A 14,731-nucleotide genomic window follows, 5' to 3' on the forward strand; every position below is an offset into this window, starting at 1 on the left:
AGGGGGGAGGCTGAGGGCCGGGGGTCCTTCCTCATCCTGTTTCCTCTGCAGGGGGAAGTGGGCACCCCTGGTCACAAGGGGAGCAAAGGCGATAAGGGGGATGCGGTAAGTGGGGGCCCCGCTTGGGGGTGAGTCCTCAGGGAGCGGGGAGGGATGTGGAGATGGACGGGGCAGGGGGACGGAGGGGAGGCCATGGAGCTTCCTGCCTCCCCGAACCCCATCTTGACACCTGCAAGTAACAGAAGCCACTCACGCTGCCTGAAATGAAGGGGCCCACAGAGTCGCTGGGGCCCCAGGAGGGCGGGAGGGCGCTGGGGCAGTTCCTCTCTCCTCTGCCTTTCCTTGGTGGCATGTCACTCTCTCTGGCTGTGACTCTGCACGGCTCCGGCTCCGGGGCAGCGCCTCCCCAGCTTCCCTTTGGGGCTTCAGCCACCGCTGCCAGAACCAGTCCCTGGTGCTGGGGGGATGTCTGGGGAACAGCCCGAGGGGCCGCGCTGAGGACAGATGTCTGTGTCTGAGCCCGTCAGCTGGTGGCTGGGAAGACAGGGCTGGGGACTGTCTTGTCATTTTAAGGATCATGGGGGTCACATGGCTTCCTGGTGGGGGCAGTGGGCGGGGGACAATTATTGACATCTCCAGTGCCACCCCCCAATCTTGACCTTGAGGGATTTTCAACTCTGTTTCCTCCTCCAGGGCCCACCTGGACCAACAGGGATACGGGGTCCTGTGGGACACCCAGGTTCCCCGGTAGGTGCTCCTGGCTCTGTGACCATCCCCTGGGTCCCCGGGGGGAAGGGACAGTGTCCTACATCTGGACTCAGGCCCAGACTCAATTCCAACCCTAATCTCCTCCATGTTGACAACCAGTATGCGCTCATCCCAGAACCTGGCTCAATCCAGAACCTCAGCCCCAATCTCAACCCTGCTTGAGACCTTAACCTCAATCCCAACGCACACCTTGTCTTCAAATGCCTCATTAGCCAAACCCTGGCCCAGTCCTACCCAAACCCCAACCCCGACCCACCCAGCGATGCTGACCTCAAACCTGAGGTCAAACTTTGAATCTGGCCTTGGCCTCAACCTTAAAACCAACCCTAGATTCCATCTCAACCCCATTTGAACCCTGCTCATGATCTTGACCTTAATCTGAACCTGACTCATCACCCGATGTCCATCTCAAAACTTTGACTCAACCCTTGAACTCGTTCCCAAACTCTGACCCTTAACCCACACCCCTAACTCCAAACCTAACCTTGACCCTCCCCACAGTTAATCCCAACCCTGATTCCAACCATCAACCTCAATCCTGACTTTGACCCCAAGCCTGTTTCCAACCATTGACCTGGACCCTAACATTGCCCGGCCTTCTTCCTCTCCCAGGGAGCAGACGGGGCTCAGGGACGCCGGGGACCCCCAGGCCTCTTTGGGCAGAAAGGAGATGATGGCGTGAGAGGCTTCGTGGGGGTGATTGGCCCCCCTGGCCTGCAGGTGGGTGTCTAAGTTTGGGGGTATGGCCTCTGGTTCCCCACACCCTATGCCCCAATCTTGCTTCTTTGTTCCACAGGGGCTGCCAGGCCCTCCTGGAGAAAAGGGGGAGGTTGGAGACGTGGGGTCCATGGTATGGATAATGCGGGAGAGGGTGGAAGGGGGAGGGTAGTGGCAGGGGGAGGGTGACCATTAGATTGATGTTGGGCGGTATCACAAGACACTGTCATTTTAAGGATCATGGGGGTCGCAAGCATCAGGGGTGGGGTTTGTGGTTACTGGAGCCTTTCGGAGGGGCATGGGATCACTTGATGCTACTCTGAGTGTCCCACAGGGTCCCCATGGAGCTCCAGGTCCTCGGGGTCCCCATGGCCCGAGTGGATCAGAGGTGAGGACTCTGGGGCTGGGGGAGGGCTTCAGAGGGGGGCCATCTGTTTCCCAAGAAGGGGAGGTTGGGGTCCCAGTCTCACTTCTGTCCCTTGTGGTCCTTCAGGGCTCTCCAGGGCTGCGTGGAGGAGTTGGTCAGCCTGGTGCTGTGGGTGAGAAGGTGAGAGAGAGAGGACTCCACAGGGTTGGGGAGGCACAACCAGTTCTGATTGGGGGTGGCTGTTCTGGGGAGCCTTTCCCTGTCTCCCAACATTGAACCCTCACTTCACCTCCTGTAGGGTGAGCCAGGGGAGGCTGGAGACCCAGGACTCCCCGGAGCCCCAGGCATCCCAGTGAGTGACTGTTTTCTGTGCCCCTGCACCCATCCCAGGGAACCCCTGGCTTCTGGGGATCTCAGGCCACCTTGACCTCTGGGCAGTCCTAAGTCACCCACTTAGGAACACGTGGGCACCCCGGCTTATCTTGATGATAGGGCCTTGGAAGGTGTCAGTGCTACATACAGGTTGTACACTGCACAAGGGTGTGGGGCCGAGGGGTAGATGGGGGCCCAGGTCTAACATAAGCCCTGGTTTGGGGATGAGCTTCCCACAGGGGTCCCCTTTTCTAATTCACTGAAGGGTGGCACATGGGCTAGACCAGTGGTCGGCAAACTCATTAGTCAGCAGAGCCAAATATCAACAGTACAACGATTGAAATTTCTTTTGAGAGCCAAATTTTTTAAACTTAAACTATGTAGGTAGGTACATTGTTATTAACTTAATTAGGGTACTCCTAAGCTGGCCTTTGCTAAAAACGTCCTCAATCTGATTGAGGCATGTGGCTCGCGAGCCGCGGTTTGCCGACCACTGGGCTAGACCAACTTTGCCCATGACCTCTAGGCAACGGGACTGTCCTGATCCCTGACTCCTATAAGTCCTAGATCCCCTTGACTTCCTACCCTTGGGAAGTCTAGGCTACTCTGACCCCTGACTCCAGGAAAATCCCAGACCACCCGGATTCCTAAATCCAGGCATGCTAACCTTGACCCCTGGAGAGTCCAGGCTCTTCTGACTTCTGTTTCTGCCAAGGGGCCCAGGGGAGAAGTTGGTGAAAAGGGGGACACAGGCCCATCTGGGGCTGCAGGACCCCCAGGCAAGAAGGGCCCCCCTGGAGAAGATGGAGCCAAAGGGAATGTGGTGAGTCCTGGGACAGGAGGAGGGAGAGCTGGGGGAGGGGCACTCGTGTTTACTCAAACCCGCTCCTGTGTGCAGATTCCATGAGCAACCCAGAACATGGATGAATGAATGGTCCAATGATTGATTGAATGAATGAATCGACATGAAAATACAGTGGTGCTATGTCATTGTGGGGGTGACACTTACTTCCACATGGGATCATTCTAACAGTGCTGGGAACGGCAAGGTGGAGCTTGGCGCTGATGTGGGATGTGCCGTCAGGCGGAGGCTGAGACCCTCCTGCCATGGGGGGGGGGGGGGGTCGGCTTGGGTGGAGGGCAGCGAGGAGCGAGGAGCGTCAGAGTCAGTGGGACCTCCATTTGGATCTCCCCCCCCCCCCCCCGCCCCGCTGTGTCCCTCTGGGTCAGTCCATCTGTGAGTCCTGAGCCGGGAGGCCACTGGGAGGATGAAGTGAGATGATGCATGTCAGGTTCTTAGCTCAGCACCTGCCCCCATTAAACACTAGCATGTTCTCTCGACTGGGGTGGAAATGTTGTGTTTTGTTCACCGTGTATCCCCAGCAACCAGAACTGTGCCTGGCACCATTTATCTGTTAAATGCATGCATGAATGAATGTGCAATAATTCTGAGATGTGATTATTCATCATTCTGTGTTCCAGGGCCCCAGAGGGCTCCCAGGAGATCCAGGACCCCCTGGAGACCCTGGAGTTTCGGTGGGTGTGAGCCTTCCTGTCCCCACCAAACCCATCAAATTCCCTAATTCTCACAGGTTCCCACTCACCCCTACTTACTCCCATAAGCCCCCATTCACACCCACAGGCCCCCACTCACACCCACACCTGGTGTCCTCATCTCCCCACCCCCTGGACCTAGAGAAGGTCACTGGAACAAATATCCTTCATTATCCTCCAAGCCTCACCCCCAAATTCTCATGTGCCCCGATGAGCCCTCCCAACTCTGTTCCCTCCCTCCCACCACAGGGTCTAGATGGTCCCCCAGGGGAGAAAGGAGACCCCGGTGATGTTGGAGGACCGGTGAGTGAGGGAACAGGATGTGATGCTGGGACAAGGGGCAGGGCTGGTGAGGAGGCGCATTGGGTGGCCAGAGGAGGGGGTTGTGCGATACCCAGGGCCCCTGGAGGTGTGCCTGCTTTGCCTCTCTGGGGCCTCACCATGACTGTGAGGAGCTTGAGGGCGGAAGCAGGAGATGGCTGGTGCTGGGTGATGTTTGGGTATGGCTGTCTTTGGGTCAAAGGCATGCTGAAACGTAGTCATGCTCAACCAATGTTAGCGAATTCTCTCCTGGTGTTACAATCTCCACAGGGTCCGCCTGGTGCTTCTGGGGAGCCCGGCCCCCCAGGGTCCCCTGGAAAGAGGGTGAGTGATGACCTGCCTCCTGGCTGCCCTGGCTCCAACCTTATCCCACTCATCCCCTCAGTCCCCCACTCACCCCCACAGGCCCTCACCCCTACAAGTCCCCACTTACCCCCACAGACTCCCACTCACCTCCGAAGACCCCCATTCACCCCCACAGATCCCCACTCACACAACCTCCCACTGATCCCTAAAGGCCCCCCTCTAACTGTCTCTCCCTTCTCAGGGTCCTCCTGGCCGCTTGGGTCGAGAAGGCAGAGAAGGGGAGAAAGGGGCCAAGGTGAGTGCCCCTGCCCAGGGAGGGGTCCCTGCCCTGACCCCTCTGCCAGCAGTTGGGCCATCAGAATGGGGAGGGGCCTGGTGACCACCACAGGTGCCCCAATTCCCTCCCCCTCCCTGAAGATTCTTGGTTAGCGGTCAGGAGGCAGGTGCACCCTGACTCTCTCTGCCCCCTCCCTTGCCCCATCCATTTTAGGGGGAGCCAGGTCCTGATGGGCCCGTAGGGAGGACAGGCCCCGTGGGGGCTCGAGGGCCCCCTGGACGTGTTGGGCCTGAGGGTCTTCGAGGGATCCCTGGCCCTGTGGTGAGTGGGGCAGGAATAGGGTGGGTGGGGTTGGGATCAGGACCTCCCTGTGTGGGCACATTTTTAATTTCTTATCGCAGTTGGGAGGGGCTGGCCTTGGTTGGGGTCGGGCGTCCACACTGGGTTCTGGCTGGGTGCAGCTCCCCATGTTCTGTTTCATCCCAGGGTGAACCAGGCCTCCTGGGACCTCCTGGACAGATAGGCCCTCCTGGTCCCCTGGTAAGAGACTTCTTTGTCCCTGAGGCTCTGGCTCAAGAACCACTCAGTGACCATCGAATGACCATGGGTGCTGATGACCCCTCACTGACTATATGCAGGTCTACCCTGACCATGATTACCATCTACCCTGACCACTTATCTTGATGGTCTACACTGACCACAGTGCCCCTCCATCTTTATAGGCCAACATGACTGTCAGTCTTGATAGTCTACACTGGCCACCACGCTGATCTCCACCACTGAGCATCCATATTGGCCACCCTCCAGCCAATCCCTTCATTACCCCTTGTCATCCCTCCTCCCTCCTGACCATCCCCATGATCACATCCCTAGCAATTCCCTTTGAAGTCTGGGAAATTTCCCATTTGACCACCCCCAATCACCCACATGGATCTTAAGATTTTATGTTTGAGTCTCATCAACTGATGCTCCTTCTCCATCCAGGGGCCCTCTGGCCTCCCAGGGCTGAAGGGAGATGCTGGCCTCAAGGGGGAAAAGGTAAGAATACCTCCTTCCGTTATCTCCCTCCATCATGTACCTCCATTTCCATTGGGGTCTCCTCTGTTCCCAGAATGCATTACCCCAAGGCTCTAGGAGAAAAACCTCCCAGCACCCCCTTTTCTTCCCTCCCCACATGCCTCCTTTGTCCTCCAGGGCCACATCGGATTAATTGGCCTCATTGGCCCCCCTGGGGAAGCTGGTGAGAAAGGGGATCAGGGGTTGCCAGGTGTGCAGGGCCCTCCTGGCCCCAAGGGAGAACCGGTGAGTATGTCCTGCCCCAAGTGGGAAGAATGTGTTCAAAGGAGGGGACGGTTGGGGAGGCAGAGATGGGCTTGTTTGTAGGCTGTGGGGGTGAGGGAAGCCTGCGTCTGGAATGATAGGGGTTGTGTCTGGGGAAAATGGGGTCCTATCTGGGAACCCGAAGGCTGGAGGCTGTGTCTTGAGGGAACTGGAGGCTTTTCTGGAACATGGAGATGAACGCCGTCAGTGATGACCCTGATATCCTTTCTCCAGGGTCTCCCGGGTCCCAGCGGCTCTCTGGGCCCTCCTGGGCCCCCAGGCGTAGCAGTGAGTATGAAGGGTCTGTGAGGTGGGGGTCACCACAGTGAGCCAGCCAGGACTCCATCTCTCTCTGTCTCTACCCCACAGGGCCCTCTGGGACAGAAGGGCTCAAAGGGGGGGCCGGTAAGTACTCCCTCTCCCTGGGCTCCCACACTTCAGTTCCCCACCCCTCCACTGCACCAGAACCCTCAATGATTCCTTTGCATCCGTTCATTTGTTTAGTCATTCAGTCACACATTCAACACGTACCATTGTATTTCATCAAATCTAAGCCGCCATCAGTTGTAAGATACACCATTATTTTATAAACTGCTATAGATGAAAACAATTCTGCTAAAGAATTATGACTTGCCAGAGATGTTAAGTTGCTGATTTCAGAGGTGTTGAAACATGGAAGGAAAATGTGTGCTTTATTCTTGGTGCTGAAAGTTGCATGCCCCTGCCCCAGGGCTCTGTGTGTGTGTGCATACATGCATGTGTTGGCAGGAAGGGGTCTCCATAAACAGAGTTTATTCCCAAGTGACTTCTCCCTACAGGGATCTCTTGGCCCCCGTGGAGACACTGGCCCGCCAGGCCCCCCGGGTCCCCCGGTAAGTTCCCCAGGGATGAGGGTTGGAGTGTACCCACTGGTTTTCCCAGTGCTCAGAACCAGGTGGGGCACCCAGATGTTCAGAGGAGGCAGGGTACACACCAGATGTTCAGGGGAGGCAGGACACGCACCAGATGTTCAGAGGAGGCAGGGTACACACCAGATGTTCAGGGGAGGCAGGACACGCACCAGATGTTCAGAGGAGGCAGGGTACACACCAGATGTTCAGAAGAGGCAGGGCACACACCAGATGTTCAGGGGAGGCAGGGCACACACCAGATGTTCAGAAGAGGCAGGACACACACCAGATGTTCAGGGGAGGCAGGACACACACCAGATGTTCAGAGGAGGCAGGGTACACACCAGATGTTCAGAGGAGGCAGGGTACACACCAGATGTTCAGGGGAGGCAGGACACGCACCAGATGTTCAGAGGAGGCAGGGTACACACCAGATGTTCAGAAGAGGCAGGGCACACACCAGATGTTCAGGGGGAGGCAGGGTACACACCAGATGTTCAGAGGAGGCAGGGCACCCACCAGATGTTTAGGGGGAGGCAGGGCACCCATTAGATGTTCAGAGGAGGCAGGGTACACACCAGATGTTCAGAGGAGGCAGGGTACACACCAGATGTTCAGAGGAGGCAGGGCACACACCAGATGTTCAGGTGCTGGGGTTCTTGTCCCAGCATTACGAAGGGGTGCTGCAATCTGGAGAAAGGGGCTGATGGGTAGATTAAGAAGGAGTCCAAGGACGAAAGATAATTTTGAAAGGCATTGGGGGTCAGAGGAGCTTCAGCTAATGAACTAAAGACTACCTCTTGTCTAAGGACCCTGTGCTATTTATTAACACAATTTGTCCTAAGGCAAGGTGGAGATAATACACTTCAAAGGGTAAAGTTTACAGAAGCATTGTCAGTTTGGGGAATAGCCTACAGCTGTTCAGGTGTTTGGCCAACAGGAGGCAATAACATGCAGATTAAGATGCTCTGAGCTGTCTGGCAGCAAGCAATCATCCTATTCAGGTTTGGGGGAAATGCCATTTATGTAGTTCCAACAGGTAAACTACATATGTGGCTCAGCCCTTGTTGAGCTCCCAAGCTTCACCAACCTTTTGATGAAACTCTTGTAATTATGACTGCTGGAATTGGTTCCTGGCATTCAGGGAGGCAGGGCACCCACCAGATGTTCAGGGGAGGCAGGGCACCCACCAGAAGTTCAGAAGAGGGCACCCACCAGATGTTCAGAGGAGGCAGGGCACCCACCAGATGTTCAGAGGAGGCAGGGCACACACCAGATGTTCAGAGGAGGCAGGGCACACACCAGATGTTCAGGGGAGGCAGGGCACACACCAGATGTTCAGGGGAGGCAGGACACACACCAGATGTTCAGGGGAGGCAGGGCACACACCAGATGTTCAGGGGAGGCAGGACACACACCAGATGTTCAGGGGAGGCAGGGCACACACCAGATGTTCAGGGGAGGCAGGGCACACACCAGATGTTCAGGGGAGGCAGGGCACCCACCAGATGTTCAGGGGAGGCAGGGCACCCACCAGATGTTCAGGGGAGGCAGGGCACAAACCAGATGTTCAGGGGAGGCAGGACACACACCAGATGTTCAGGGGAGGCAGGGCACACACCAAATGTTCAGGGGAGGCAGGACACACACCAGATGTTCAGGGGAGGCAGGACACACACCAGATGTTCAGGGGAGTCAGGTGCTTTGAAAGCTGAAGAGGGATCTGGGCTGTGTGTGTGGAGAGATTAGGGGGATATCCATGGAACGCTGACTGGGTCTTCTCTCCAATCCATCCTTCCTCCCCGTCTCTCTCTCCAACTCTTCTGTCTCTCCTGGCCTTTCTCTGTCTTTGTCTCAATTACTTCTCTCTCTCTCTCTCTCTCTCTCTCTCTCTCTCTCTCTCTCTCTCTCTCTCTCTCTCCCTGTACTTCTATCTCTCCCAACTCTGTGTTTTCTGTCTCTGTCCCGCCTGTGGGTCCCTCTGTCTCCATCTCCCCCTGTCCCTGTTCTGTCTGACCCTCCTCTGAATCTCCCCCTCACCTTTCTCATCTGGCCCGCCCTTGTCTCTCTGCCTCCCATGTCTCTTCCCTTTTTGCCTGGCTCTCTCCCTGTCTCTCCCTTCCTGGTCTCTGCTCTCCATCCCCACCTCTGCTCAGGGTCCTTCCTCGGAGCTGTACGGGCTGCGCCGGCGCCGGCGCTCGGTCCCTGGCCCGCGGGTGCTGGAGGCCCCGGAGGGCGGCCTGGAGGAGGTACTGGCCTCTCTCACGTCGCTGAGCTTGGAGCTGGAGCAGCTGCGGCGCCCTCCCGGCACTGCCCAGCGCCCGGGTCTCGTGTGCGGCGAGCTGCACCGCAACCACCCGCACCTGCCGGACGGTGAGGTCCTGCCCCGCCCCGGGCGGGCGGGGAGCCGTCGGGGCCCGCCCCCTCACCGCCCCCTGGCTCTGCCGCAGGGGAATACTGGATTGACCCCAACCAGGGCTGCGCCCGAGACGCCCTCAGGGTTTTCTGCAACTTCACGGCGGGAGGAGAGACCTGCCTGTACCCCGACAAGAAGTTTGAGACCGTGAGTGCCCCTGGGGGCGTTCGTGGGCGGAGGAACGGGACTGGTCCCGCCTCCCCGCCCCCAACACAGGCTTTGTCAGGGATCTTAGCCTTCCTTCAACCAACGTCTATTGAGCATCTAGTGTGTGCCAAGTGCTGGGGCTACAACCACCCCCCCGCCCCCCCCCCCCGCTTTTATGAAGCTCGCCTTCTCTGAGGAAGACAGGCAAGAAAACCTAGCAAAGAAATCACGAATGGGGGCAAACCTTTAAGTAATGCTTAGCTGTGTCAGGCCCTTTCTAATCACTTAGATGCATTCACTTACGGAGCCCTAACCACCAGATGTGCTAGCTCTGTCTTCATCCCCCAGACAGGGAAACCGAGGCACAGAGAGGTGGCCAGGTTACCCAGGACAGTCTACCTCCGGAGTCCCAGCCCTTAACCACCAGGCTACTGCCTCCTCTGACCTGCTATCTTATAAGCCCCGTGGGCTCACTGTCCTCCAGGCTGCAGGCCAAGAGGTGACATCAGCTGGTCCCCCAGAAATCCCGGGCTCCTCCATCAGGCAGCCCTGAGCCTAACCGCCTCTCACACCGAGCACCAGGCAGCAGCACCAGCTCTGGACCGCCTGGATTGGAATCCGAGCCTGTCGCCTCGGTGTTTTAATCTGTAAAATAGGCATAAGCAAGTACCTACCCCTACAGGGTGGTTGTGCAATCGCAGTACTGATGCACATATCAGGAGATACTCATTAAACATTGACTTGGTACTACTATCTCTACTGCAAGTAAAACACGCAGCCAGCATAGGTCCTGCAAAAATGCACGGTAATGTTCTTCTGATATATTATTATTTTTAACTGGTCAGAGTCCTGGGTTAGTGGCACTCAGACCTCCTAGGTACAGGGGCTGGAATGCAGGACTTGATCTCTAAACAGTTGCTGACATCCCAGGCCCTGATCTCACACCAGCTCACCTTCCTCCTGCTCAGACAGAAGCGGGAGAGGGAGTGAGGAAGGTTCTAGGTTTGGGTTCCCCAGATTTTGGGCAAGTCATTTATTGAGGAGGTGATCCCAGGAGGCAGCAGGAGGGGAGAGGAGGATGCGGGAGGGATGGAGAGAGGCAGCGGGTATTGTTAAAATGTCACCCATGAGCACCCGAGGCTCGGTTCCACTGAGGACTTCTGGGAAACGTGGAGAGCAAGCACCTGGAAGCTGTCCCACCTGGGCAGACAGGGAGCCGGGGCATTCAGCCACCACCTCTTCACCTCTTGTCAGTCATCAGCTGAGGGCGGCCTCAGAGGGCGGGCCCCCTCCCCTTGGGCCTTGCCCTGTGCACCAGCCAAGCCCACTCCCATGGCCAGACAACGGCCCGACAGTCCCAGATACTTACAACCTGCAGCCCTCATGGATGGGAGGTAGATGCAGAAAGGACATGGTGGGCGCCTGCTACTGACCCTCCCTCCCTTCCCCAGGTGAAACTGGCTTCCTGGTCCAGGGAAAAGCCGGGAAGCTGGTATAGCACCTTCCGTCGAGGGAAGAAGGTGAGTTGCTGAAGGCTGAGGGGGCAGATGGTATGAAAAGTGTGGGAACCAGTGTGTAGTGTCGGGAGTGGGGTTTCGAGGGGTGAGGGGAACAGGTCTTGCCTCTGCCTTGTTGGTGAGCTATAGGCTGGGGAGGGAGGTGAGTGGAGCCGCATCAGATGTGTGGTGGGGGAAGCACGGGGCATGATGGAAACCCAGAGTCAGTGCTGGAAGGACCTGAGGCTCCCTGGGCGAAGTCACAGCTCAGCTGAGACCGAAAGAGTGAGCTGGGTTAGCAAGTTCAGGACAAGAAAAAGTGTTGCAGGCAAGGGAACAGCATGTGCAAAGGCCCAGAGTCAAGAGGGGGTCTGGTGAATTTAAAGAAGAAAAAGCCACGTGCTCTGCTTCAGAGAGTGCAAGGGGGGATGTGGTTAGAAAAGAGGCTGGAAAAAAAAAAAAAAGAAAGAAAAGAGGCTGGGAGGTAGGGGAAGGCTAGGCTCATCTCCCCAGAAAGACCCGTGGGCAGTAGGGAGCCATGGGACATGTTTAAGAGAGCGAGGGGCCCAGAGCAAATCTCTGTGTTAGAAAAATGCCTCTGGGGCTGCTGGTGGTGGTTGTTGAGACTGGAGCCTGGGAGACCAGGAAGAGACAGATGTGTTGATCTAGAAGAGGGGGGAAGGGATCCAGGCTGGGGCTGCTGCTATGGGGATAGAGAGGAGGGCATGACTTGGAACAATATCAACGAGGACAGGCTAATAGGACCTAGTAATTGATGAGCTGCAGGGGAGGGAGGAGATAGGTATGGCCCGGTTCCTGATTGGGAAATATGATGTCTGCTGAGATGCTGAGATATGTGAGAAGACCAGGTTTAAGGGGCGAGGGATCTTGGGTTCAGTTTGGGACTCCTTTATGTAATGTATATTTATATGCTAAGCACTGGGAACATAGCAGCAAATTAAACACAGTTCTTGACTTCATGAAGTTGATATTCTCCTGGGAATATAACCAAGGAAACAGACGGTCCAAGGAAACAAATAAAGCTGTGGTATAATGTAAGTCGGTGTCTTGGTTTGGATTCCTCTCAAATCTAGGAGGTGATTCCAGAAAATATCAGCCGGGGAAAGTGGACATAAGACAGGAAAGAGAAGGAATTCAAAGAATGCATTATGGGGCGCGTTGTCTCAAGCCAGTGATATGTTCATAATATACTTTATTTAACCCAATATATCCAGAGTATTGGCAGAGCAATATGAAGATCATGGAGGCATTTTACATTTTTTTCATAGAAGTTCTTCAGAGTCTTGTGCATATTTTATCTTCACAGGACATTGTAATCTGGAAGCTAAATTTCATCGGAAATGCTTGATCTGTACTTAGCTTTCATAAAACCTGCAGTTGGGAAAGTAGATCCCCATACTCAGCTTGTTCCAAGCCTAAGTTTTCAGATAACTGGGTGGAGGCTAAGTTAAGAGCTGGGAATTTAAGTGAAGAATTTGAATTAAATAATTAAATGAAAAATTAAAATTAAAGTAAAAAAATAGTTTCTCAGTCTCATCAGCCACATTTTTCTTTTGGGTTAATCCTCACCTGAGGATATTTCTTCCATTGCTTTTCAGAGACAGTGGGAGGGAGGGAGGGAGGGGGAGAAAAAGAGAGAGAGAGAAACATCGATGTGAGAGAGACACACGGGCTGGTTGCCTTCTGCACACGCCTCCACCACCCGCTCCTTGACTGGGGAGGCGGGGAGCGAACCTGCAACCGAGGTACATGCCCTTGACCAGGAATCCAACCCGAGACCCTTCAGGGCATGGGGCCATGCTCTAACCACTGAGCACCCTGGCCAGGGCTCGTCAGCCACATTTTAAGTGCTCAGTAGCCACCGTGCCCTAGGGCTCACAAGAGAGCGATGAAGGGCGGGCTGGCTGGGCGAAGGGGGCGCCCTCACCTGCTGCTCCTTCCCACCCCAGTTCTCCTACGTGGACGCCGATGGCTCCCCGGTGAGCGTGGTGCAGTTGACCTTCCTGAAGCTGCTGAGCGCCAGCGCCCGCCAGAGCTTTGCCTACTCCTGCCAGAACGCGGCTGCCTGGCTGGATGCGGCCGCCGGCGACCACAGCCGCTCCCTTCGCTTCCTCGGCACCAACGGAGAGGAGCTGTCCTTCAACCAGACGGCAGCAGCCACCGTCACGGTCCCTTACGACGGCTGCCAGGTGAGGGAGAGGGGCAGGGGCTGGCCGGGCAGGGAGGGGAGGCCCCGCTCCCCCCCCCCCCACCTGACTCCCCGTCTGTGTCTTCCCACCGCCAGCTCCGGAAGGGACAGGCCAAAACCCTCTTGGAGTTCAGCTCTTCCCGAGTGGGGTTCCTGCCCCTGTGGGACGTGGCCGCCGCCGATTTTGGCCAGGCGAACCAGAAGTTTGGGTTTGAACTGGGCCCTGTCTGCTTCAGCAGCTGAGGGGCTTGGGGGTGGGCGGGGGCCACGAGGGAGCCCCAGGTGGGGCACATTTGGTGCTGAGGCTTTGAAGCCACCATATTTATCGTCTCCTGTGCCTGTGGACTCAGAGGGAAGTCTGCTCGTCATGGTCAAACAGTGTCCCTTCTCCACTCCCGGGGCTGCGGGCTGGACTCCCCTGGCCCAGGAGTCCAGCCTCCCCTCCCCAAACCCCTCCCCCACCCTTGCTGGAGTGATGCAGTCTTTCTCCCCTCGGTCCCCATTCCACCCGCAACTCCCACGCCTGATCCCCCACGCAGTGAACTTCTAATCCAGAGCTGATGAGTGCCCCCCCCGCACCTGTCTCTCCCTTCCCAGGCAGTGCCCCAACACCCTTTGGTGCTACCCTTCCCACTAGTTAAGCACTGGACGTCTCCTGATCCCAGGCTGGGCCCCTTCCCTCATTCCTCTCTTCGGGTGGGTTCAGAGAGAAGGAACTGAGGTCAGACACGGGGGGAAGTGAGACTTCCCTGGACTGAGCTGTGTATTCCTTTTGCTGCCTCAGCCCAGCTCTGAACACAGGCCCCCTCATATCCCACCATGCCAGGTGGTTTGGGGACCAAGATGCGGGGTAAATCAGGATCCTAATGGTGCTGCCCTATTTATACCGGGATCTATATTAAAAGGGAAAATCCCCTCTGTTATATATTTAATCTGCTTCCTCCTTACAGAAGGCTGGGATATGATGAAAGAGATTCTAGCATGACGACTCCCCCCCCCCCCCCCCCCGCTCCCCAGGGCACAATTGGCATCTCAAGTCTGAGAATAAACCACTGAACTGTGTCCCTGTCTGTGTCCTTCATCTGGTGCTGGCCGCATCTTTCTTAGGGTCTGTCTATTGTGTCACCTGAGGTATTGCCATCACCTATCTTAATTGTGTTGTTTGGTGGAGGTGGTTTGAGGGGGTGGGGGAACCTAATTATAATGGGACTCACTGGAGGTGGTGGGCCTGTTTATTAACTCAGGAAAAGTTGAAAATACTAGATCTCTGAGAGGACATCTTAACTTTTCTTACCACAAAAAAATAAAGAATAATTATGTGATGTAATACAGGTGTTAGTGAATCATTTTGCAATATATATGCAGATCGAATCACCACATTGTACCCTTAGACTTGCATCTTATATGTTATACTAGAGGCCCAGTGCACAAAATTCGTGCACGGGGGGGGGGGGGGTGTCCGCTCAGCCCAGCCTGCACCCTCTCCAATCTGGGACCCCTCGAGGGATGTCCGATTGCCTGTAGGATATGCCTCTCACAATCCAGGACTGCTGGCTCCCAAACACTTGCCT

General features: G+C 56.1%; 1 protein-coding gene across 1 annotated transcript in view; it reads left to right on the forward strand.

The window, feature by feature from the left end:
* COL5A3 (collagen type V alpha 3 chain) overlaps positions 1-14,451 on the forward strand; it is a 38,577-nt gene extending 24,126 nt beyond the window's left edge. Inside the window, exons 44-67 of the mRNA XM_079772861.1 lie at positions 52-105; positions 694-747; positions 1,381-1,488; positions 1,565-1,618; positions 1,820-1,873; positions 1,979-2,032; positions 2,151-2,204; positions 2,940-3,047; positions 3,707-3,760; positions 4,028-4,081; positions 4,370-4,423; positions 4,647-4,700; positions 4,896-5,003; positions 5,169-5,222; positions 5,667-5,720; positions 5,877-5,984; positions 6,237-6,290; positions 6,372-6,407; positions 6,821-6,874; positions 9,049-9,265; positions 9,343-9,455; positions 10,907-10,975; positions 12,922-13,161; positions 13,257-14,451. Coding sequence (XP_079628987.1) covers positions 52-105; positions 694-747; positions 1,381-1,488; positions 1,565-1,618; positions 1,820-1,873; positions 1,979-2,032; positions 2,151-2,204; positions 2,940-3,047; positions 3,707-3,760; positions 4,028-4,081; positions 4,370-4,423; positions 4,647-4,700; positions 4,896-5,003; positions 5,169-5,222; positions 5,667-5,720; positions 5,877-5,984; positions 6,237-6,290; positions 6,372-6,407; positions 6,821-6,874; positions 9,049-9,265; positions 9,343-9,455; positions 10,907-10,975; positions 12,922-13,161; positions 13,257-13,403 — 2,010 coding nt within the window. The 3' untranslated portion in view covers positions 13,404-14,451. The remainder of the gene's footprint in view (positions 1-51; positions 106-693; positions 748-1,380; positions 1,489-1,564; positions 1,619-1,819; positions 1,874-1,978; positions 2,033-2,150; positions 2,205-2,939; positions 3,048-3,706; positions 3,761-4,027; positions 4,082-4,369; positions 4,424-4,646; positions 4,701-4,895; positions 5,004-5,168; positions 5,223-5,666; positions 5,721-5,876; positions 5,985-6,236; positions 6,291-6,371; positions 6,408-6,820; positions 6,875-9,048; positions 9,266-9,342; positions 9,456-10,906; positions 10,976-12,921; positions 13,162-13,256) is intronic.
* The last annotated feature ends 280 nt before the right edge of the window (positions 14,452-14,731 follow it).

Source organism: Cnephaeus nilssonii, assembly GCF_951640355.1.
Source record: "Cnephaeus nilssonii genome assembly, chromosome: 5".
Classification (NCBI taxonomy): domain Eukaryota; kingdom Metazoa; phylum Chordata; class Mammalia; order Chiroptera; family Vespertilionidae; genus Cnephaeus; species Cnephaeus nilssonii.